This window comes from Typopeltis vanoorti, chromosome 11 (genome assembly GCF_054136105.1).
Source record: "Typopeltis vanoorti isolate ZY-2024b chromosome 11, IOZ_Tvanoo_1.0, whole genome shotgun sequence".
In the NCBI taxonomy this organism is placed as follows: Eukaryota; Metazoa; Arthropoda; class Arachnida; order Uropygi; family Thelyphonidae; genus Typopeltis; species Typopeltis vanoorti.
In genome coordinates this window covers 112,548,139-112,571,256 of record NC_143559.1, presented here as the reverse complement: position 1 = coordinate 112,571,256, position 23,118 = coordinate 112,548,139, and the positions used below count along the sequence as shown (strand labels likewise).

General features: G+C 38.6%; 1 protein-coding gene across 1 annotated transcript in view; it reads left to right on the top strand.

The window, feature by feature from the left end:
• Positions 1 to 1,902: 1,902 nt before the first annotated feature.
• Positions 1,903 to 23,118, top strand: part of LOC150101951 (uncharacterized) — a 98,293-nt gene continuing 77,077 nt past the window's right edge. Inside the window, exon 1 of the mRNA XM_090400345.1 lies at positions 1,903 to 2,054. Coding sequence (XP_090256471.1) covers positions 2,001 to 2,054 — 54 coding nt within the window. The 5' untranslated portion in view covers positions 1,903 to 2,000. The remainder of the gene's footprint in view (positions 2,055 to 23,118) is intronic.

Below are 23,118 nucleotides of genomic sequence, written 5' to 3'. Positions count from 1 at the left end.
TTGATCAGAATATAATTATTACATTTTTTAATCATGCCATCTGGATATGTCCATATGTATTTGCGTGATGATCTATGGAAAATATGGCGTTTCACTCTCATCCACTCCAAATTTGCATAACATCTTTCATGTCTGGTGTAAATCTCCCAACCTCGGCGTTGAAGTCTCCCATTACAATTACGATATCCGTTTTGTCTGTTTTGGCAATAAGATCTTGAAGTTGCTGGCAGAACGTATCTAATTCTTCATGAGATTGACCTGGAGCATAAATTTGGATAATTTTGAGAAAAATCCCTTTTTCTTTTCTTTTCTTTTCTTTTCTTTTAATCTAATTGTTATAATTCTTGGACTATGTGGTTCTATGGTTAAGATGTAGTTCTGCAAGCAGTTATTGATTAATATTGCGACTCTCTCCCCTCTGTGAGTGTTATCTTTTCTTTGTGAGTAAAATAGTTTTTCATTCTTCAAATTTTTCCACACCGTCTCCTGACCACTGTGTTTCGGCAATACCTATTATATCCCACTTAATCCCCTCTAGCTCTTTCTCCATCAATTTGACATATCCTGGTTTAAGAAGAGTCCTTGTATTCAGTGTTAGGAGGTGGATTATTTTTTAAGCTGATCACACAGCATATTTTTCAACTGTTTCATGTGATCTTAAAACAGTCACGGCAGCTGCCCCCGGAGGCCATAGCGTTATCTTGGGTCAGTAATGGCACTTTATTCACAGGGTTTTTGGCAATTTTAATCCAGCCAGTTTACCACTGCTCTGTTGCTTTTGCTTTCTAGCTTTAGCTGGGCATAGTGGGAGAGAAGGCAGACTCCCACTGCACGAGACAAACAAAGTAAGATAGGAAAAGTTCACCCCTAGTCTTCGAATACTCTAATAGCATTGGGGGGGGGAGGAGTAAGAATGAAAGGAAAAAAGAAAGAAGGGTAGGGACTAGTCTATGGATAATATAACATATGTATATTATGTGAAGTAAGGTATGCTCCAGCATCAGGTACCCCGGGTTCGTCACTCCCATACTCATTAAAGTGAGCCCTTGATGTTCACATAGCACTATATAATGATAATTTATTTCTGAACTAAAAAAAAAAAAAAAAAAGTTGCTCCGCTAAAATAAAAGTGTTGTCTGTCAATGTATGCTCTTCTCGTCCATTAAAAAGAAAAAATCTAGCAGCAACCGAGGTCTCCTGGACAAGCAATGCATGCAGAACTTCATGCAGTCACGAAATCTTTATATTCAATTATATTTTGAAATAATTTTATATATTTTTATTTCAAATTAAAAAAAAAGTAAAATAATTGCATCAAAGAGCCTTTTTAATATAATATTGGCACTAATGGCTTCTTATGCTATAGAAACTCACTTTTTAAACTCTTAAATGTGCCCTATACTTCTTTCGAAAAAAATTTGGTGCGTTCGCTCCTTCCTGAAATTTATCCCACCATAGTTGATCCAAATGGTTTTGCATTCTCCTTTTGTGTTTCAGATTAATGAGAGTTATCAGACTCAGCTAACGCCTAGTTATTCCCGTAAAGGGAGTAGGCGAGTTAATGAGGGTTATTAATTATAAATGAATATGGAAAAGAAAAGGATAGAGCAAATATACTCGGTTGAGTACATCAAACGATTTCCCAATTATGACAGCTTTCCTAACAAAATATTCTTCGCAAAATAATAATATTCGTCGACAATGTTGGCTCATTGATTTCTATCCTCGACCTAGTCAAGTGAATAAAACGCTTTCAGATTATTAAGTGAATTGCTAGACACTAGATGGCAGAAGTAAATATGAGTATGTGATGTCATTCTCGTTAGGTTATATGCCAAATACTGCATTTTCGGTTACTGTCTTCTGCTTGCGTTAAGAGTGATGGATGTTATATGTGATTGTGGATAACTGGTGAATGAAAAATATCTAGGGATAATTTGATTCTGTTATACATTTTTAAAAAATAAGACTAATGGGCTGACTACCATTAGTGTAGCAAGATGTCAGGAATATTCAGTTTTCACAATAGAGAAGCCGTTCGTGTGAAAGTAAAGGTATGCATTCATTGTTTATGGTTGTTCTATTTTGTGATAGTATTTGCTTAAGATGTCAGTTTGTCCGCATCGCTCCTTATTGGAATTTTTTTTTTATAGTTTATGTAATGTTTTACCTCTTAACTGAACCTTTCTGTTACTTTTTTATTGTTATTGTTACACGTCTGTTTTAACTGGTTGGCCTCGATTTCTAATTTACATATGGCCTGTAATATTGTTTACATTTATGTGTACACCAGAGCTTATATATGAAAAGATTTCCGAGAGAATTAAATAGAAAGGATTTCGCCTTGTAATTGCAAGCGTGCGATGTTTTTTTAAAATATATTCTGTGCATTTTTAACCACCTTTAAGTGGATATCTTGCTAACTACAGTTTTGATTTCTCATAACAGATGGTACTTTTAGAGTGATTGTAAGCATAATATTTTCTAGGGGTTCCGCACAGTAATTGATACAAAATTATATAGCAGAAAGATAGTCTTATTACTTCATTTTTTTTTTAAAGTAAGTATTGCTTTTTTTATTTTGATTTGAATGATATATTTTCTCTTTCTCTCTTAGCACCAGTCCTGTAGTTTTTCTGTTTATTTTTAATTTGATGTTGTTTATCCATTGATGCACAGAAACCTGGATTACTAACTTTGCAGTGACATGGACACATAAAATGTTTGATTATTCGCACAGTTATTTAATTATTTTTTTAATTGTCTATTTATTATTGTATAGTAAAATGTAAATAAATAAATAACTGCTCTAATAGTAATAAAGTGTAGTAAGGTTTGTGGGTAAAATTCAAGAACACCTGTTCATCATATATTAATCCAACTTAAAAGATATGATATCTGGAACCATTGAACAATACCTTGTGTATCATTGTCCTTGAGATGCTTTTGTCCTTCTCTTATCTAGAAGATAAGAGAAGAACAAAACCAATCCAGCAAATTGATGGGTAATCATTGCCTAAATACTTGTGCAGTTAGCTTCAGTCAGAACAACAGTGGGAGTGTGTGATTTCTTTTCCACTGAATTTTGAGGATTCTTCAAAGACAGTGTTGGCAGTATTTTCAAGATTTTTCAGATGCTGCAATATATAGTCCAAGTTTTGCAAGCATACAGCCTTGGGATGACACAACAGCTGTATAAACAAGCAGTAGTTACAGCAGAGATGTCAGTCATTAAACTAATTTTCACAAACATCCAAAAGCTGCATTAATGCATTTAATTACTGAATTTCCTCATCAATGTAAGTATTTCTTGAGAAATTACTGCCAAGTTAGAGGGAATGGTTCACATTTTCTAGTGTTTTCCTAACCAGCTGAATGATAGTCGCACTGAATCATTTGGAGCATTGCAAAGAAGTAGTAGACTAATTCATTCATTCATAGGCTTCTTTGAAAATGGCAACAATGATGTGAATTTCAGTTTCAGAATGAGAGAAAATGAAACTGTCATTAGCATTCAGGGAATTCCACAAATATTTTGGTGATTTTTGTTTTGGATCTGAGTCTGTTAAGATTAAAAAGTACATCCCTTCCCCTCCAACATATAGGTTTATTTCAGCATCTGGAGGAACATTTTCATTAATGAAATGAAGAATTGTTGCAACTGAGACTGCAAATGGCATGGGCGTCTTAACACCCATGGCATTTGCTTTTAGTGTCTTTGTTTTTTCTGAGATGTGTTGTTTATCTGATTAGTAATCACAATTTATTAATTTTTAAAATAAATTTGAAGTTATTAGGTTTTTGTGTTTCTTGGTGATGGTGTTTCTGGGAGTTTGTGTATTTTTTTTTTTTTTTGTCTGCTTTTATTTTGTAAGATGCTTTTTTTTTTTTTTTTAGCTAATTGGTTCATAATTTTTATTTTATTTATTATTTAATTATTTATTTTTGGTGACAGCATTTGTATTACTGCTGTGAGTGCTTTTATTTCTGAGGGAAGGGAGTTTATATCTTAGTCTCACTGATGTTAAAAGGTTAGCTTTTAAAGGCCACAGGCCAAAGGTATTTGGCAATGCATTGGTAGTTGAAAGTTTTTTCACCTGGTTATAAATTAAATTAAAGATGCCAAGAAATTATATTCTTGTTTAATCCTTTATCCAACATGAAGTATCTTCATGACAAGGCTACTTCTATATAGAGGTCATTAACTTCACATCAATTGCCTTAGTGCAAAAGGCATTTGATCTCATAATGCAAAACACATCCAAAAGGATGTGTGCTGTGGGTTCGAATCTCACCATGGGCATGGATGTATGTGATTGTCTTTAGGTAGGAGATGAATTTTATTGTCCAGTATGAGACCATCACCCTTCTTATCGAAGGCCTGAAGTGGCTTGAAAAAGTTCATGTTTGGTCTCTAGAGCAGGGTTTCTGGACTATGCAAAAATTAATTAAAAATACAAAAAGAAATCTATAAAAATAGAAAAAAATATCCTTAGTCCACCCACAATACAAAATGTACTACACATTTGCAAATAACCTTTCGTGGGTGGAAGTAACATAAAAAAAAATTCTATGTATTATGACGCAAGACATTGCTGACTATAAGGGTGAAGCAAAATGCTTTTATAATTCCTGCTATCTGATAAGGATTGCTGTGTGAGGAAAAGTTTGAGCTAAGTGCTCTGCCTGAGTGGGTGTGATTTAAAGATCTTCATTTGGAAGTAGAATGGCCTTGGGTCTCCTGTATTTTGAGAAGTCAGTTTCATCATAATTTGCTGGTTGTTGCACTAATTCATTTGGATGTGAAGAGGATGCTGAGAAGAACTTTACTGCTGAAGACCACAGGAAAGAGTAGATGTAGGGGATATTTGTGTCCCGGTGGAGTTGGACATTTCTGACATACCATGGTGCGTTTAAGATCATGCGGAGACATTTGTTTTGCACTCTCTGTAGTTTGAGGATATTTGTACTTCAGGTGTGGCTCCAGGCTGGGGACGCATAAGTAATAATGGGTCGAATCATCAACTGATAAAGGAGCAGTTTTATTTTGGTATCCAGCTTGCTATTCCTATTGATAAGAGGGTAAAGCTGTGCAGTGACTCTTGATGCTTTTGTACATGAGGCTTTTATATGTGAACTGAAGGTTAGTTTTCTGTCCAGCAGTACATCCAGATATTTGGCTTCTGCTTTCCAGGGAATCTTGGTATTAAATAAGATGTCATCTTTGGGAGATATATCGAGTTTTTAGTGAAGAGCATGGCGATACTCTTCTGAGGGTTTACGTGCAATCTCCATTCTGAGAACCGATGCTCTAATCTCTGCAGGTTTTCTTGCAGTTTCTTGGTGACAAGGTGCGGTTTAATAGATCTGGCTAGTATAGCTCTGTCGTCTGCGTATAGGGCAATGATAGATGACATTGGATTGTGCGGAATGTCCGCCATGTAAATCGTGAAAAGTATCGGTGCCAGTAGGGACCCTTGAGGAACTCCTGCCAAGATGCGTTGCTGGGTAGATAATATATCATTTAGTTTGACTTGCATTCGTCTGTCACTAAGAAATGACTTTATAATTTGGACTAGATCTAATGGAATGCCAGCTAAAATCAACTTGTATAGTAGTCCAAAGTGCCATAATTTGTCGAACGCCTTTTCTAAGTCAAGAAAAACTGCTCCGGTGTATTGGTGCCAATTGTAACTTGTGGTAATGAATTCGATTAGTCTATGAATTTGTTGGGTGGTACTGTGAAACTGACGAAAACCAAACTGTTCTGAAGGTAGGATGTTTAATTTTTTACTGAAAGTTGAATTCTGGAAAAGATAGCTTTTTCTGCTATTTTGCCCATATTAGAAATCGGACTTATGGGACGATAACTTTGAGGCTTCTGAGGATCCTTTCCAGGCTTGTATATGGGAACTATGTCTGCCAACTTCCATGCAGAGGGGAGTACTTAAACCTGAACATAGCATTTATTATTGTTGTAAGATATACAATAGCCTTTTGGGGTAGCAGTTTAATAACTTTGTTGGATATGCCGTCAGGCCTTGGAGCTTTTTTATTCTTTAAATTCTTTATAATGTCATAAAGTTCAGCTGGGGAAGTAGGTGTGAGTTGGCTGCTACAGGCCGTTTTAACACTTGTCTGACGTGGCGGTGGACTTTGTAAATATGATTGAAATTTAGATTATTGTATGAAGGGCTACACTGTTTTTCTAAATTTTTAACTATAGTTTTGGCTTTTTCTGCATCTATGTAAACAATGTTCAGGAGGAAGAGGAGGAAGAGATTTGTTTTTGATGTTTCTCAGGAACTTCCAAATGGTTTGATCACCAGGTGATATGGAGGCTAATTTGTCTTCCCGTAGTTTGTTTCTATGGACTTTAAGTCATCTCTCACTGCATTGTTCATTTTGTTGTGATATTTTTTGTCTTGGGGTGCTGTGGTGTTGTGGTATCTTTTTCTTGCTTTATTTTTTTCCCTGATTAAGTTCATTATGTCATCTGTTAGTCGTTTAGGCTTGAAAGCAATTGAATTTGAGGTGATAGATGTGTTGATTTGATCAGTAAGTTTATTGACTGCAGAATCAATTTCTTCCTTGGAATTAATATGAGGGATGGGATCAGTGTGGTTTGGAAGCATTTTGGATAGTTTTTCCTAGGGAATGAAGGTGTAAGGCGAAGGGGGAAGTCCCCTCTGATAACCCATTTGGAGCAGAATAGGATTGTGGTCTGATGATAATTCATTATAAAGATAATGAAATCTACTAGGTTTTCCGCTACAACTTGTGACTTTATCTGGGTAAAAAATTACATAAAAATAAATGCATTAAAGGCAAACTATAACATTACTAAAAACAAACTATGTAGGAACTATATAATATAAACCAACCAAAACCACATGGAACATGAGAGGTGGCACGAGTTAGCTATTGATCAGCATTGTGTGAAGATAGTGGGCTGAAAAGTTGAAGTGTGATATGTGGAAAGATCTGATAAGCTATTTTCAGGTGCTGCAATATATGGTGCAAGTTTTGCAAGCATACAGCAGGCTTGGAATAACACAACAGCTGTATAAACCAGGAGTAATTACAGTAGTAAAAAAATGCATAAATGTATTAAAGGCAAACTATAACATTACTAAAAACAAACTATGTAGGAACCCATACAATATAAACTAACCGAAACCATGTAAGAGATGAGAGGTAACACGAGTTAGCTATTGTTCAGCATTGCGTGAAGGTAGTTGGCTAAAAAGTTGAAGTGTGATGTGTGGAAAGATCTGATAAACTATTTCCAAATATCATACAGGATTAATCGTCGATTCCTATTAAGTGTGCCTTGTGAAGATTACCATAGTAGATTCTTTTATTTTGTGAGCATTAAAGTTGTCTTCAATGTAAGACATGGAAGGCTTATTCTACTGGTATATGGTGATATGACTTCTGCATTACTTTCACCTTAGTATCACAACCTCTGGTTCTGGCTCCCACTGACGAGACCTCAATAAAGGTCGAAACTGGTCTGGGTGACCTTCCCTTAATGCATAACATTATACATGTCCACAAGAAGACGTGCTTTGCATTATGGGATACTAAAGCAAGTGATCAGAACTTATGCCACCTTTACCATGAGTTGCCCCAGTCCTTAAAATGCTTCAGGTGCAAACTTTGTTTGCTTACTTGGATAAAGGGTTAAACCAAATATATAATTGGTATTCTACTCAATGTTGTGATGTGTAGGAACAGTGAAAAGCCAGACCCAAGTTGTTTCTTTGTTGTTGTTGACATCTCCAATGTGTTCTTTCTGTCTTATTTCAAAATTTCTCGATGTCTGCTCTATGAAAGAAAGGCCACAAAAGCATGGAATTCTCAAGACCCCAGGATGTTTGTAGAAGGGGTTGTAGTCTTTAGGAAAACAAAGTAAATATTAAAAGAAACACACGTAATAACCACAGTGAAAATTATTTAATTGTAAATATTTCATCCTAAGTATCTTAGGACATCATCAGTACAGTAGTTTAAAACAATAATAGGAATAACATACAGTTAGGGCGCATGATTACAATAGAATCTCATTAAATGTGCGTAACGTGTTACAGAAGGGAAAAAAAAAATTATTTAACACAATTTTGTATGACAGTTTCCCATACTTCAGGAATAGTAAGAACATCGTTGCGGTTTAAGTTTGGTCTGTGTAGTAGGGCTTTGTTCTTACTATTCCTAATAAAGTATGGGAAATTGTCATACAAAATTGTGTTAAATATTATGTTTTTTTTCCCCTTCTCTAACACATTACGCACGTTTAGAGATTCTATTGTAATCATGTGCCCTAACTGTATGTTATTCCTATTATTGTTTTAAACTACTGTACTGATGATGTCCTAAGATACTTAGGATGAAATATTTACAATTAAATAATTTTCACTGTGGTTAATACGTGTGTTTCTTTTAATTATGATCGCACCACAGGTTTCGTTATTTAAAAAAGTAAATATTGTATAGTCAGAATAGACTCAAAAGCCACCCTGTTGCATGAGGAAGATGCATGAGCTTTAAAGAGACAAGAGACTACCGATCTTGATAGAAAGTCTACCAGTGTAAGGGATGGAAACTGAGTCCTGTAGTGAATATCAGGCTCTTGCTTTGAAGCAGGATTAGAAAATAGCAATTTGTGTATGAGTTGCTATGAATATCCCTTTACAAACAAGTTGTTGGAGTAGAGCTTGGTTCTTCATTAAGTTTATCTTCATATCTTATGATGGAGACCTCCTTTTTGAATGTATGTATAATACCTAGTTTTTGTGACACATAGTGCAAGTAATGACTTGATGAGTAGGCTTGCAATATACAAGAAGTGAATAGCCTTTTTTTGGTAAATAAAATGTCTAAGAAGATTAGTATTCCCATATTTAATAGTTCCAAACTAAATTTTATATTATGGTGGAATGAGTTGATAGGCGAAAGGAAATTGTACAAATCGGCAGCACTATGTTTCTGGATGATGGATATGATTATTATCCCCCACCCATGAAGTCAAAGACTCATCATAGAGTTAAGTCATCAACATATCTCCACTAGATTTGAAGATTTATGGTCACAAGGAAACGTTTTTCAAATTTCTTTTTTTAATTATAATTATTGGTCAAAAGTCTCCATATCAAAACAACATAAATCTTGCATGACACAGTTATCAAAAAAAGAATAATGATAAGCTTTTCAAATTGCTATCTTCACCTAATTTATTGCTGGTTACAACACAAAAAATAAAATTACAAGCATCATGAAAATAAGATATAAAATATAAAAATCAGAAAAAAACGGACATAAAGCACTAAACATACTGAAGTGAGAACTGAGGTTGAAATACAGGAAGTGCTCGGCATATGGTAGCAGGGGGGGGTGGCCTCTTTTGGGAATGGGTACTTGGGAGAAGGGGGAGCGACATCAATTAATGCTGAGCCCAGTGGAGTCTAGAGGGGATAATGCTGGGTATAGAAACTGGCATTTTTATGCTTTATACTAATGCCAAGAGTATCCAGAATAAAGGAGAGGAATTGGCAGTGCAGCATCAGCCTGGCCAAAGATTATTGGAATCACTGAGACGTGGTTGACAGAAGAGGATATAATAACAGGAATAGAAGTAGCAGGGTACAGCATTTTTCAGCAGGATAGGAAGGGAAAGCATGGGTGTGGAGTACTGCTTATGATAAGTAACGACTTATGTGATCTAAGAGTGGAGGCTTTGGAAGGCAGTGATACTAATGATTTTGAAAGCATACGGTGTGTGAGGTAGAGATGGGCAAGATGGGATGTTTAGTGGGGCATTGCTACAAACCAAGGAGCACAGAGGGTGGGGACCACAAGATGTTGAGACAGTTGAGCTTGGCAAGTGCAAGAAGAATGATTGTTATAGGAGATTTTAACTACAGCAGTATAAACTGGGGAGAGAAAGATGCAGGTAGCAATAAGGGAATGGAATTTCTAGAATTCTTGAGGGACAAATGTCTTAGGCAACATGTAATAGAGGAAACAAGAGGTTCAAGAGTTTTGGATTTGGTCATAGCATGAGAAGAGTCGATAATAACTGAGATGACATCCCTCCCACCATTCGGAAAGAGTGACCATGTGGTTTAGACTTGGGAGATGGACATACAGGAATATCAAAGAGATGGGAACATATGCGGAATTATAAGGCAGGTGATTATAATAGTCTTAGACATCAACTTGGGGAAATTTCATGGAGGGAGGAATTGGAAGGCCAGGATATCATTAATGCTTGGGAAATTGTGAAGGAATATTTGTTAGCAGCAATAGTAAGCTGTATTCCACAAGTGAAGAAGAGGACACAATTTGGTGTAAAGTTGATGACAAACAATATTAAACAGGAACTGCATGTGAAAAAGAGGCTACAGAAGAGATATAAGGAGACAGGTGAAGAGCAGATGTATGAAGAATATAACACACAGACCAGGAGAGTGACTAGTATGGTAAGGAAGGTGAAACTGGAATATGAGAAGAGATTGGTCCCAAGATCCAAAGAAAATTCAAGGGAATTTTTTAGCTATGTGGCCAGTAGGAGGAGAAATGATTGTGGAATAAAAATGGGAATAGAGTGACTGATGCAGAGGACATAGTGGAATTATTCAATGAACACTTTATTGGTGTATTTCATTGTGGAGGAGTAAATTTTAATACTAGAAGGATAGGGCAGGTTTGAGGTTTAGAGGTGCAGAAGGAGAGCTTGTTCCAAATGCTGAGTGCTCTCGATGTCAGTAAAGCTGTGGGACTGGATGGTATTTCACCATGAGTTTTGAGAGAATGTGCTAAAGAACTGACAGCTCCTTTGACCTGACTTTTCAATGAAAGTCTAGCTATGGAAAAGGTGTTCAGAGAATGGAAGGAAGGTAAGATAGTGCCATTGCATAAGGGCAGTAGTAGACTGGAAGTGTATAATTATAGTCCAGTTTGTGTGTCATCAGTAGTTGTTAAGATCTTGGAGAAATTAGTTAGCGACTGTATACAGCATTGAGCAGCTGAGGGTAATGTTATCTGTGAGAGTCAACATACATTTGTGAAGAGATGCTCTTGTTTTAGTAATATGCTAGCCTTTTATAATAAAGTTATTAGAGCAGTAAATGAGAAAAGGCATATACTGCCATTTTCTTGGATTTAGTGAAGGCATTTGACAGGGTGCCACATGATAAGCTGATATTTAAGTTGCAGCACATGGCTTTGGATGTTAGGTTGGTCAGCTGGATTCAGGATTGGCTGTCCGATAGGTATCAGAGAGTTGTGTATGGTCGGGCAGTTTCAAGGAGGTAGAGGGGTAAGAAGTGGGGTTCCACAAGGCTCAGTACTGGGACCTATATTGTTTAACCTTTATATCAATGACATTGTCAGGGATTGCAGGGGGGGGATATTCAGTTGTTTGCAGATGATGGGGATGGTTATTAGTAATAGTGCAGATGGGCAAATGAATGGAGGTGTCAGTTTAATACAGTAAAATGTGAGGTCTTGAGGTTTGGGACACATCGATGCGACACTGCATTCTTTATTGTGAGGAGCTATACTGGAGGAAGTGGGGGAGACGAGAGATCTGGGGTTGATGATGATAGATACCTGAAATTCAGCTGATACATTGCAAAGGTGGTGAAGGATTGCTGCAATAATAAATAGGACGCTGACTGGTTATCATTCTGCTGTATATGTGTAAGACCCTGATCAGACCACACTTAGACTATTGTTCTCAGATTTGGTCCCCAGGATTTGAAGAGGATAAATTAACTGTGGAAAGGATACAAAGGTGGATAACAAAGATGGTTTCAGGACTGTACAATGTTAGTTATGGGAATCGGCTGAGAGAATGTGGACTGCAGAGTTTGGTGGATAGAAGAAGGAGAGGTGATATGATTGAGACTTTTAAACTGTTGAGAGGAAGTTACAGGGTTGACTAGGGAGTTCTTTTGCTTGGTTGAACAGCGGAAAGGAGTGATGACAAGGGGCCATCCCTGGAAGTTACAAAAGGAAACTGTGAGCAAAAGGGTGAGGAGTGGTTTCTTTGCATGGAGGTGGTTGAACCATGGAATGCATTGTCTGATAGAGTGGTGAGAGCAAAAATGGTGGATGAGTTTAAGGAGTGGTATGATAGACCTTTGTGTTTCCTAGGAGGGACCTCCCACGATAAGTCTTTTGACTCCTTGGAGGCCTAAATAATAATAATATTATTGAAAAATATCAATTTGAATACAGCAGTGGGAGTGGGTGGCATGTCAGCCTATGTGCTACATGAATGTGCAAGAGAGAACTGGCAGTCAATCTGATGTATAGTTGCTTAATCAAAGTCCCAACTCTGACAAGGTTTTGAGAGGGGGGGGGGGTAAAATAATTACAGTAAAGGCGGCTCCAAGACAGAAATTAGCAAATTACAGACCAATTAATATCTCAGCAGTGGTTGTTAAAGTATTGGAAAAGTTGGTTAAGTAAAATCCAGCAATGCATAGATAGGAATGTGACTCTATGGTGGACATCATGGCTTAGTAAAAGGTAAGTCCTGTATTACTAATTTACTCATGTTTTATAATAGTGACAGCAGAATTAGATAAGGAACATCATCACCTGGACTTTGCAAAGGCATCTAATAGAATATCCACATGGATATAGGAAGGACCACCTACGATGAGTCTTTTGACTCCATGGAGACCTGAATAATAATAAAACTGTTATAAAAGTTGGAGCAAATCAGAATGAATATGAAGCTGATGGAGTGTCTCAGGGCTGTGTGCTAGGGCTCTTTAATGTGTATGTTGATATAGAGAATGATTTAACCGTGGGAGGCCAGGGGGGGGGGTTCAGTTTGCTGATGAAGCAAAAGTGAGGACAATAGTTGATAAAGGTGACACTGATATCCTGTAGGAGAATTTAAATAAATTAGCACTGTGGGCAAAATATAGTGGTTATCTATTTAATGTTGTAAAGTGTAAAATTATGCACTTTGGGTTGAAAGATCACACTATGCAGTACACTGTGGTGCTAGATTCCAGGAAATTGATGAGGCTAGTGAAGTTAGGTGTAATGGCAGACAGCGGTTGAACTTCAGAGGGCATATTTCAAAAGTTGTCAAAATCACACTAACAAATAAAGTCAGAGAGGTTGTTATCTCTCTTTATAAGGCTATTATTTGGTCACATCTTGACTATTGTTTATAGATTTGGGCACCTGAGTTTCCTGGGGATCGGAAGGTGGTTAAGAGGATTTAATGATGAGTGACCAAGCTGGTGACTTGTCTATGGAATGCTCTCTATGATAATAGGTTGAAGGTGTCTGGGTTGCAAAGTTTAGTTGATAGATAGAAAAGATGGAATGACAGAAACTTATAAGATATTAAAAGGCTTCTATAATATTGACACAAAAGAAATTTCAATACATGATGAATAGAGAGAGAACTAGGGGTCATACCTGCAAGCTATGTGATGAATGAGTGGGACAAATTTCCAGAATTAGTTAAGAGTGCCCTAACAGTGAATGGGGGAGAGGTATGATAGGTATTGTGTGTATGAAGGTTAGTGCACAAAAGAGCTACAACCACCATTATTGAGATCCAACAATACACTACTAAACACCTTTAACATATGTCCATGAAAAATAAATCTGTCATTTAAAATAATTTAAATTAGCATATCACCCTGCCAGAACAATAACATCTATTGCGATATCAGAAAGCCAAATACCAAGAATGTAGCTAGCCACCAAGTACTTCAGGCATGCAACTCTCAAAAGCTAACCTGATCTTTTAATGTCAGTGAAACTATATTACCCCTTCATTAGAATAACATGAAACAACGTAAAAATTAATTGATGTATTTCATTCATATGGATGGTTAAAAGTATTCTGCTCTGCTCTACAAATGAGCATATTCACCTTCCAAGGGCACTTGAAACCATAACAGTGAAACAATCTTCCTTGGTGATTTCATTGTCCATAATTCAGACTAGCGTTCTTTCTTTCACAAACCAAGCTGGAAGAGAAGTTAAACTGTTTGCTATAAGTAATGATTAACACACATTGTTCAACAATCCACCAGAATTCCAGATGATCCTCATCGTTTTCCCAACACCCTGGATTTTTTTTTTTTTAACCAGCTCTCCTTCCAAATACATTACTGATATCAGCTTCCCTCTTGGCAGTTCTGGTTATAACCTTGTCCATGTTTCCTTTTTTACAGATAGTCCTTCTCCAAGTCATTCTTAGTCTCATATTCTGTGGCACTGCAGTAGTGCCAATTGAGATGACCTTTAGGATTTTTTATGCCAATGGTCTAATCATAGCTGCTGATTTAACAACAGAAATTATTCCTGCAGGGATGAGTGCTTTTGTTCTCTCACTCCACTCAAAACTCTCAATCCTTACCAAACCTTGGTTCTTCAATGATTGTGCCAAAACTTAAGCATACAACCAATGACTCAACTCAAAAATTATAGCTTCTCACTCAACTTACATTACAACTTTTAGCAACTGCAAAAAAAAAAAAAAAAAACTACCAAAGCAGGCTTTGTAAGGGCCAAATGTCCTAAACTTGTCTCCTATTCAAATGACAATCAAGAGGGCATCTTTCAAAAGAACGTGAAAGGACAGAAGTTGTATTCCACAGATCCAGAAGGCTCTGTGGAATACAGCTTCTGTCCTCTCTCTCTCACACACCCTGATGGTCTTCCTTTATCTTCAGGAGGTGTTATTACTCTACATGGAAGCTTCTCCTAAAGTTGGCTGACCTCTTTGCATTAGTTTTTTCCCCTCTAAATCTTGTATGAATGACCAAGGTAGCTGTCTTCCCACTGTTCTACAAACTATCCATGGTTGTCTCTTCTCCTCCGTGTCTCATGTCTTGCCCATGTCTCCTCTGAAATTTTTCCAGAAGGACATCATAAAAACACTTGATATCAATGTCTCCTGAACTTGATGGTATTCCTCCAGTTGTGTTTTTGAACTCATACCCATATTGTATCATCTTTTCCAGTTGTCATACTCATTTGGCATCTGTTCAGTGACTTTAAACAAGATTTAAGCCAGCTTGTTCCAAAAAAAGAGGATAAATGTCAACTATCAAGCTATTGCCATATCACTCCCACTTCAGTATTCTCAAAAATAATAGAAAAGGGTTATAAACACTTGAAGACTCATCAATTACTTAATGATTACTACAGTTATCCCTCAACTTACGTTCGCTCGTAGATGCGTCTGTGATCCCATAAGGGAATAAATAACTTTTTAACCATACTTTCAAACAAGATGCAAGCATAAAGTAAAAAAGTTTCTATTTAGTAACAAGGCATCATGCGCAGTGGCAACAGCGCATTCAGCAGCAACCTCTGTCGACATGTCAAATCGACATGTCTTCAGCAGTTCCTCTGTTGGTTGTGTTTGAGAAATGGGTTATTTGTGTGTTTATCATTATGTATTTCACGATGTTTTATGCAACATGGCCCCCTACACGCACAATCAAAAAACCTAGTGAAGAATCAGAAAAAGAGGAGAGCAATTGATCTTGAAATGAAGTTGCAAGTTATAAAGCAACATGAAGCTGGTAAGCCCGGCACTCTGATCACACGTGATTTCGGATGGTCTCATTCTACAGTGATGATCATTTTGAAAACTAGGGATTAAAATTGTAGAGGCTGTGAAGGATCTGCCTCCATTAAATCGATGATAGTGATGAAGCAACGACAAGTCCTATCGGTGAAAGGGAAAAGCTACTTGCATCATGGATAGAGGACCTGAACCAAATGCGCATACTCCTTAGCACTAGAACCATAACGCTAAGGCACTAAGTCTCTCTTCAACATGTTGAAGGAGAAAGCAGGGGTCAAGCAGGATTACGACTACGAATTCAACGTTTCTTCCGGTTGGCTCATGAGATTCAAGCAGCGTTTTGCGCTCCATAATGTGAAAATGTATGGTAAATCTGCAAGTGCCAATAAGAAGGCCGCCAAGGAGTTTGTGGATAAATTGGATAAAATTATTACAGAGGAAAATTATTTGCCACAGCAAATATTTACTATGGATGCGACCTCTTTGTTTCGGAAAAAAATGCCCGAGCAGACATTCATCCACAAAAAGCTAAAATTTATGCCTGGTTTCAAAGCTATTAAGGACTGTATTACAATTCTGTTATGGTGGATATAAACTGAAACCATTTGTGATATGGAACAATGAGAATCCACAAGCCTTCATAAACATTATTATTATTGTTGTTGTTCCGGGCAACTCCAAGGAGTCGACAGACTCATCGAGGGAGGCCCTAACATCATGTCAAGAATAACTATTCGACATTGACACAGTATCTATCATACCTTGCCTTGAACTCATTCACGGTCGTAGCACCCACAACAAACTCTGGAAGCTTATTCCACTCATTCACCATTCTCCAAGTAAAAAACCTAGCTCTGACACCCTTGTCAACCACGCTCTTGCCCAGCTTCCATGCATGGCCCCTAGTCCTCTCACCACCAGTCATATTTTCAAAAATATCTTCTGGATCAATCTTATAGAAACCCTTCAGTAATTGGAATGTCTCAATCATATCACCCCTCCTTCGCCTATCGTCCAATCTCTGCAACCCACAAATCTTCAACCTATTCTCATAAGGTTCATTCCACAGACCTGCTATCATCTTGGTCACTCGTCTCTGGATCCTCTACACTTCCTCCCCATCACGAAGAAACCCTGGTTTCTTCGTGATGGTGAGGAAGTGTAGAGGATCCAAACTACTGTGCCCAGTTATCCAGATGGAGTCTTATCAAGGCTTGATACAGAGGAACAACAACTTGTTTGTCTCTGCATGTTAAAGTATTTTTCAGAAGCCAAGTGATTTGATGAGCTGATTTAGTCACTTTTGCAATGTGCCCCCTAAACTTCAGTTCCCTATCCACCAACACTCCCAAATCCCTGGCCTCATCAATCTCCTGGAGTACGGTTCTACCAATGCGATATACTGCTGCTATTCTTTTCACCCCAAAGTGCATAACCTTACACTTTGCCACATTAAATTGACATCCATTTTTCCTAGCCCAGTCCTCCAAACTATCCAAATCATCCTGTAAAATTTTGACATCCTGTGCACTCACAATTGCTCTACCCAACGTTGCATCATCAGCAAACAAGTGAACACTTCCTCTCAAATCCTTTCCTATATCATTGATGAACAAATTGAAAGCAGTGGTCCTAGAACAGAGCCCTGCAGCACACCACTAATCACAAGCCGTCTTTTAGACTCCACTCCTGAATAAACCACTCTCTGGTATCTCTCCATCTACCACCCTCCTATCCATCTCACCAACCCTATATCTATCCCCATCTGCTCCAGTTTACTGATTAGGGTTCCATGTGGTATCCTGTCAAAGGCATTGGCAAGGTCCAGTAGTATCACTGTAAACTCATTACCCCTATCCAGTTCAGCCGTCGCTGTGTTATAAAACGTGAGCAAGTTACTGAGGCATGATCTACCCTTCACAAAACCATGTTGTCCCCCATACAATATCCCATTTTCATCTATCCAATCCTATATTCTTTTCTTGACTAATTTCTCTAAGACCTTGACAATGATTCCTGATATGCTAATCGGTCAGTAATTTACAACAGCAGTCTTGGAACCACCTTTATGCAGTGGAACTATTTTCCCCTCTTTCCACCCCCTCGGGACTAACCCAGACCCGAGACTCAAATTAAACAAAATGGTCAAGGGTACTGACAATTCTTTAGCTGCTTCTCATACGACATGAGCTGGTATACCATCCAATCCCACGGATGTATTGACACTGAGGTTATGCAATAGACTACTCGCCTCCCCTTCATTCACCACAATTCCCGTATAATCTACTGGTTTATTTGTTTCTGCAATGTCGCCATCTGGTTGATATATACTTGCAAAGTTCTCACTAAGTAACTCAACTATATCAACTGATTCAGTTACCTCCCTACCATCGGCATTCTTTAAAATCATTCTGCCAAGTACATTTTTCCTTTTACTTGTTACATATCTAAAAAACTGTTTAGGATTCTCTTTAGCCTGCATGGCCAATGTTCTTTCGTAATCCTTTTTTGCTTTTCTTACCACACTCGTAACCCTTCTGGCCTGCGCTTTATACCGTTCATGTGCCTGTTGGTCACCTTTCTCCTTAAATTTCCTCCATAGTTGTTTCTTTTTTTGCAGCTCAAGCTTAATGGTGTTATTCATCCATTTAACCCCTACTTGATTTATTATTCGTACTCTAGGTATACAGTCAGCCATTGCTTCATGCAAACACTTCTTAACTGCCTCCCATGTACTATCGACTTCTAGTCCTTGCAGTTGTACATGCCATGGCACTGAACCAATCAAACTCCTAAGCTTGTCATACTTTCCAGCCTGATAATTCCACATGTACCCCGTCTTAATTGAAAATTCCACACCTTTAGCCACCTCCCAAGTCAAGACCCTATGATCACTCTCACCAATTGGTGGCAATGTGGTCATATTTGTTACAGCCAAATCCTCAGATATAATTACTAGGTCAAGCACTCTCTGACCCCTAGTATTTTCAATTACATGCTGTCGCAGATAGTTATCCCTTAATAAATTTAGTTTAATCCTTTATCCAAGTGTGAGCAAACCAAGTTTGCACCTGAAAGTATCTTCAGGACTGAGGTAAGGTGGTACACACCAGGGCAACTCGTTGCAAAGGTGGAGCAAGCTACCAATACTCCTGTCTCAGTATCTCCTATAATGCAAAACACATCTCCTTACGGATATGTCTAATGTCTGCATTAAGGGAAGGGCCACTACCCAGACTAGTTTCGACCTTTATTGAGGTAGAATGGGAGTTCATGTCTCTCATCATTGGCCTTTGGAAAATAAAGCATGCTGAGGATCAGCAGACAGTAAAAGAGGAGTATGATATAAGATAGAGTAGGATAGTAGGAGGTAAAAAGAGGCCTCAGTCAACCTGTTTAGCCTTAATGGCTAATTGGTCTGTAACATATGTTTAGCCTTAATGGCTAATTGGTCTGTAACATAACTCAATTTATCTGTTAAAAAAAAAAAGGTTAAAGATGGATTTTTGTCTATAGTTCACATATTATTTTATCTAAAGTAATGATTTACTCCAGTGTTAATGGAGGTTCTTTTTATGTTACTAGATATAATATCCTTATTTTTATTCCAGGTAATTTTTTTTTTTTTTTTTTTTTTTTTTTTTTTTTTTTTAAAACAAGATGTAAATAATAGGACTTATTTAAATATTTATTTTAAATCTAAAATAACAGGACTTAAGGTCCGGTAAGTAGGAGTGAATAGGAACTTTCTGAGGAACTTGTATACCTGGTACCACTGGGACTTAGAATGGGGAAGAGACTGGCCCGGGAGATGCCGCTCACGAGGAGCAGCACCGCCTCGCAGTAAGCCTTCGTCGCCCGGGTTCTCAGCTCCCCCCCCTTGTTTGGAGTAAAGAAACCGTGCCAGCGAAAGCTTTGTGGCTAGGGGAGACAGAGTGGTTATTCTTTTTCCTGAGGTGGGGGGGTGATGGTGGGTTTTTTTGGGTTCTAAAGAAATATACAGGGCCTGGTCTCTTCAGTGGGAGCCAGGCCCAAGCTGAGATACCAGGCAGAAGCATTCGCAGGTCATCTCTACCTATAGGAGTTGCCAAATGGTGTGCCACCCATTTTTAATAAATTACTCTGGATTTAGAGAAAGATGTTGAAAGTTTATTTTTCACTTGGTTAGAGTATAATAAATTTAGTTTAATCCTTTATCCAAGTGTGAGCAAACCAAGTTTGCGCCTGAAAGTATCTTCAGGACTGAGGTAAGGTGGTACACACCAGGGCAACTCGTTGCAAAAGTGGAGCAAGCTACCAATACTCCTGTCTCGGTATCTCCTATAATGCAAAACACATCTCCTTACGGATATGTCTAATGTTCTGCATTAAGGGAAGGGCCACTACCCAGACTAGTTTCGACCTTTATTGAGGTCTCTTCAGTGGGAGCCAGGCCCAAGCTGAGATACCAGGCAGAAGCATTCGCAGGTCATCTCTACCTATAGGAGTTGCCAAATGGTGTGCCACCCATTTTTAATAAATTACTCTGGATTTAGAGAAAGATGTTGAAAGTTTATTTTTGCAAACTTGGTTTGCTCACACTTGGATAAAGGATTAAACTAAATTTATTATACTCTAACCAAGTGAAAAATAAACTTTCAACATCTTTCTCTAAATCCAGAGTAATTTATTAAAAATGGGTGGCACACCATTTGGCAACTCCTATAGGTAGAGATGACCTGCGAATGCTTCTGCCTGGTATCTCAGCTTGGGCCTGGCTCCCACTGAAGAGACCTGTTTGCAGCGGCCCCGAGAGAAAGCTCCATGTTCCAGTCCTTCTTCAAACCTGTTCCAGCGGATTCCAGCAACAGTTTAGGTGAACCGAAAAGAGAGCTCCGATTGAAGTCGTGCCTTGGTAAGATTCCTTTGTTCTTTTTTGTGGTTTTTTTTTTAGGCCTATAGGCCTATACACGGCATTCTGCTACTTTATAGGAAAGGAATAGACTATCCTTGGAAAGTCTTCTTCCTTTCTTTGTTTAAGTAATGTCTTCGGTTTTGCCGAGGGTAAGAACCCTCGGGTTCGAAATTGATGCTAATATTGAGAAGCGGACGTTTGCGACGACTATAATTAACTATGTTGGGGCCGACAACATTTCTGGCTTTACCCCTTACGGGGGGGGAAGGTTTCAAGTTGTATGTACTAACGTTGCAACTAGAGAAAAATTACTGACAGGAGTCGAGCGCCAGGGAAAATTTTTTCATCCTTTTGTGGTAGGAAGTCTTTCCAAAAGTGTAAGAATAGATCGCTTCCCACTAGAATATCTCGAAGAAGACACTGACATCATAACTAAAGTCTTCTCGAAATGGGGAGCCGTGCGTGATATAAAAATTGGCACGGACGCTGACTTCCCTCAGTGGAAGTCAGGTGAAGTCACCTTTTCCATCATGATGAAGGCAGAAATTCCGAATTTCGTCAAGATAGGATCGGCCAGGGTAATGGTCAGCTACCCTGGCGTAAAGCGACAGTGTTTTAAGTGCGGTGCCCTCACGCATCTCGGGGCTCAGTGCCCGAAAATGAAATGCAGGAACTGCCTGACAGCGGGCCATACATTGCAGAATTGCCAGTCGGCCTGCTTAAAATGTGGTAACACAGACCATAAAGTGGACACCTGTCCAAGTAGAAACCATGCAGAAAGAGTGGGAGGTACTATTACGCCCAACACTGCAACACCGGAAAACAATATCAGTGGCATGGAGCAGAACGACTTCCCAACCCTGGAGGCTGCACATGAAAGGGCAGCAACAAAGAATCACACCGCCACATCGCAAAAGGAAGTAACAGAGAAACCGACAGACAAAATTGTAGAAGCAGCCAGGAAAGACACAAAGCATGAGGAGCCAGCCAACGACCAAACCACCACCACAGAAAATAAACAGAAACACCAGCAGGAAGGTCCTATCATGGTAGTTGAAGAAATAACAACAGAAGAAGAAACAGTAGAAATGGAAATTCATAGCGAAGAAACCACACAAAAAAGGCCAGGCAGCCCTGAAGAAGGGAATGTAAAAAAACCAAAACCAGGGAGTCCGGGCATAGCTGAACCTGGAAAGGTAATAGCAGAACCCACAAAGTACCCTTATGCAAAAGCCAATGCGACAATACTACATCTACTAAAAGACTTCCCCGAGGAAGAGAAGGCTTTACGAAATGGTATAGAAGCATTCTGGGATATCCTACTTATCCTCACAGGGAAAAACGGGCCTAAAGCGCAGAGTGGAACGATATGTTTGTTGAAGACATAGACGAAATCACTCCAGAACAAATTGAAGAATTTATTGATGCAAAGGATGACGCAGGAGCAGCATTGTACAGAGGCCTAGGAATGTTAAACTACTCCCGCGGAGAAAAGTTAGCAGATCACATCCTCAAAACCCACAACAACAGAAAGCAGGAGGATGTAAGCCTTGCTTAACAGGCAGACAAGTCAGTAGATTCGTCGTACTGAGCGACCAGACTCGGGGGGGGAAAAAAAGAAAAAAAAAATCCCCTTTTTCTCTTTCCATTTCACATTAGAATTTTTGTTATGAAAAGGTATTTGTCTATTCCACAGGAGGGGGTACCCTGAGAACCTGGGCTGCGAAGGCCTACATCGAGGCGGTGCAGCTCCTTGTGAGCTGCATCACTCAGGCCAGGCTCTTCCCCCGCTCTTCTGGTCATTCAATTTGAAATTCCGAAATTCACCTAGTTTCTTATTTCTTTGGTTCTGTCTTACAAATTGTTATATGTACGTTTTAATGTTATTTACCAGTTTCCTTTTTCATGTGTTGCTTCTTTCATTTGTTTTTCCCCCGCTTTCCTCGGGCAGTCATCTGAAGAGGTGACCGACCGAGGAAAGCTGAAAAGAACGGATGGAGGGAGATAATGTCGGAGATCTGCTTGGTGCTGACATTTAAGTCAGGCTAAGTAGATCGACTGAGGCCTCCTTTAACTATCTACTACTATCCACTCTACCTTTCTCCTCCTCTCTCACTATCAAGCTGACTCTCAGCACAACTTTTTTAAATCTAAAGAGGCCAGTGATGAAAGGCATGAACTCCCATTCGACCTCAATAAAGGTCGAAACTAGTCTGGGTAGTGGCCCTTCCCTTAATGCAGAACATTAGACATATCCGTAAGGAGATGTGTTTTGCATTATAGGAGATACTGAGACAGGAGTATTGGTAGCTTGCTCCACCTTTGCAACGAGTTGCCCTGGTGTGTACCACCTTACCTCAGTCCTGAAGATACTTTCAGGCGCAAACTTGGTTTGCTCACACTTGGATAAAGGATTAAACTAAATTTATTATAATCCCTTAATATCCGCATAAAATCCAATTCCTTCCTCCCGTGTGTCCTCTCCTCACTCCAATCAATGCGACCATAGTTGAAATCTCCCATAATAATTACCCTCCTCCCACTCATTTCTTCTGTTTGCTTGTGCATAGTCACCACCATCTTTTCCATCACCTGGTTTATAGCAGCACCCAATTGTATATTTAGTTCTGCTAGCCACAATCTC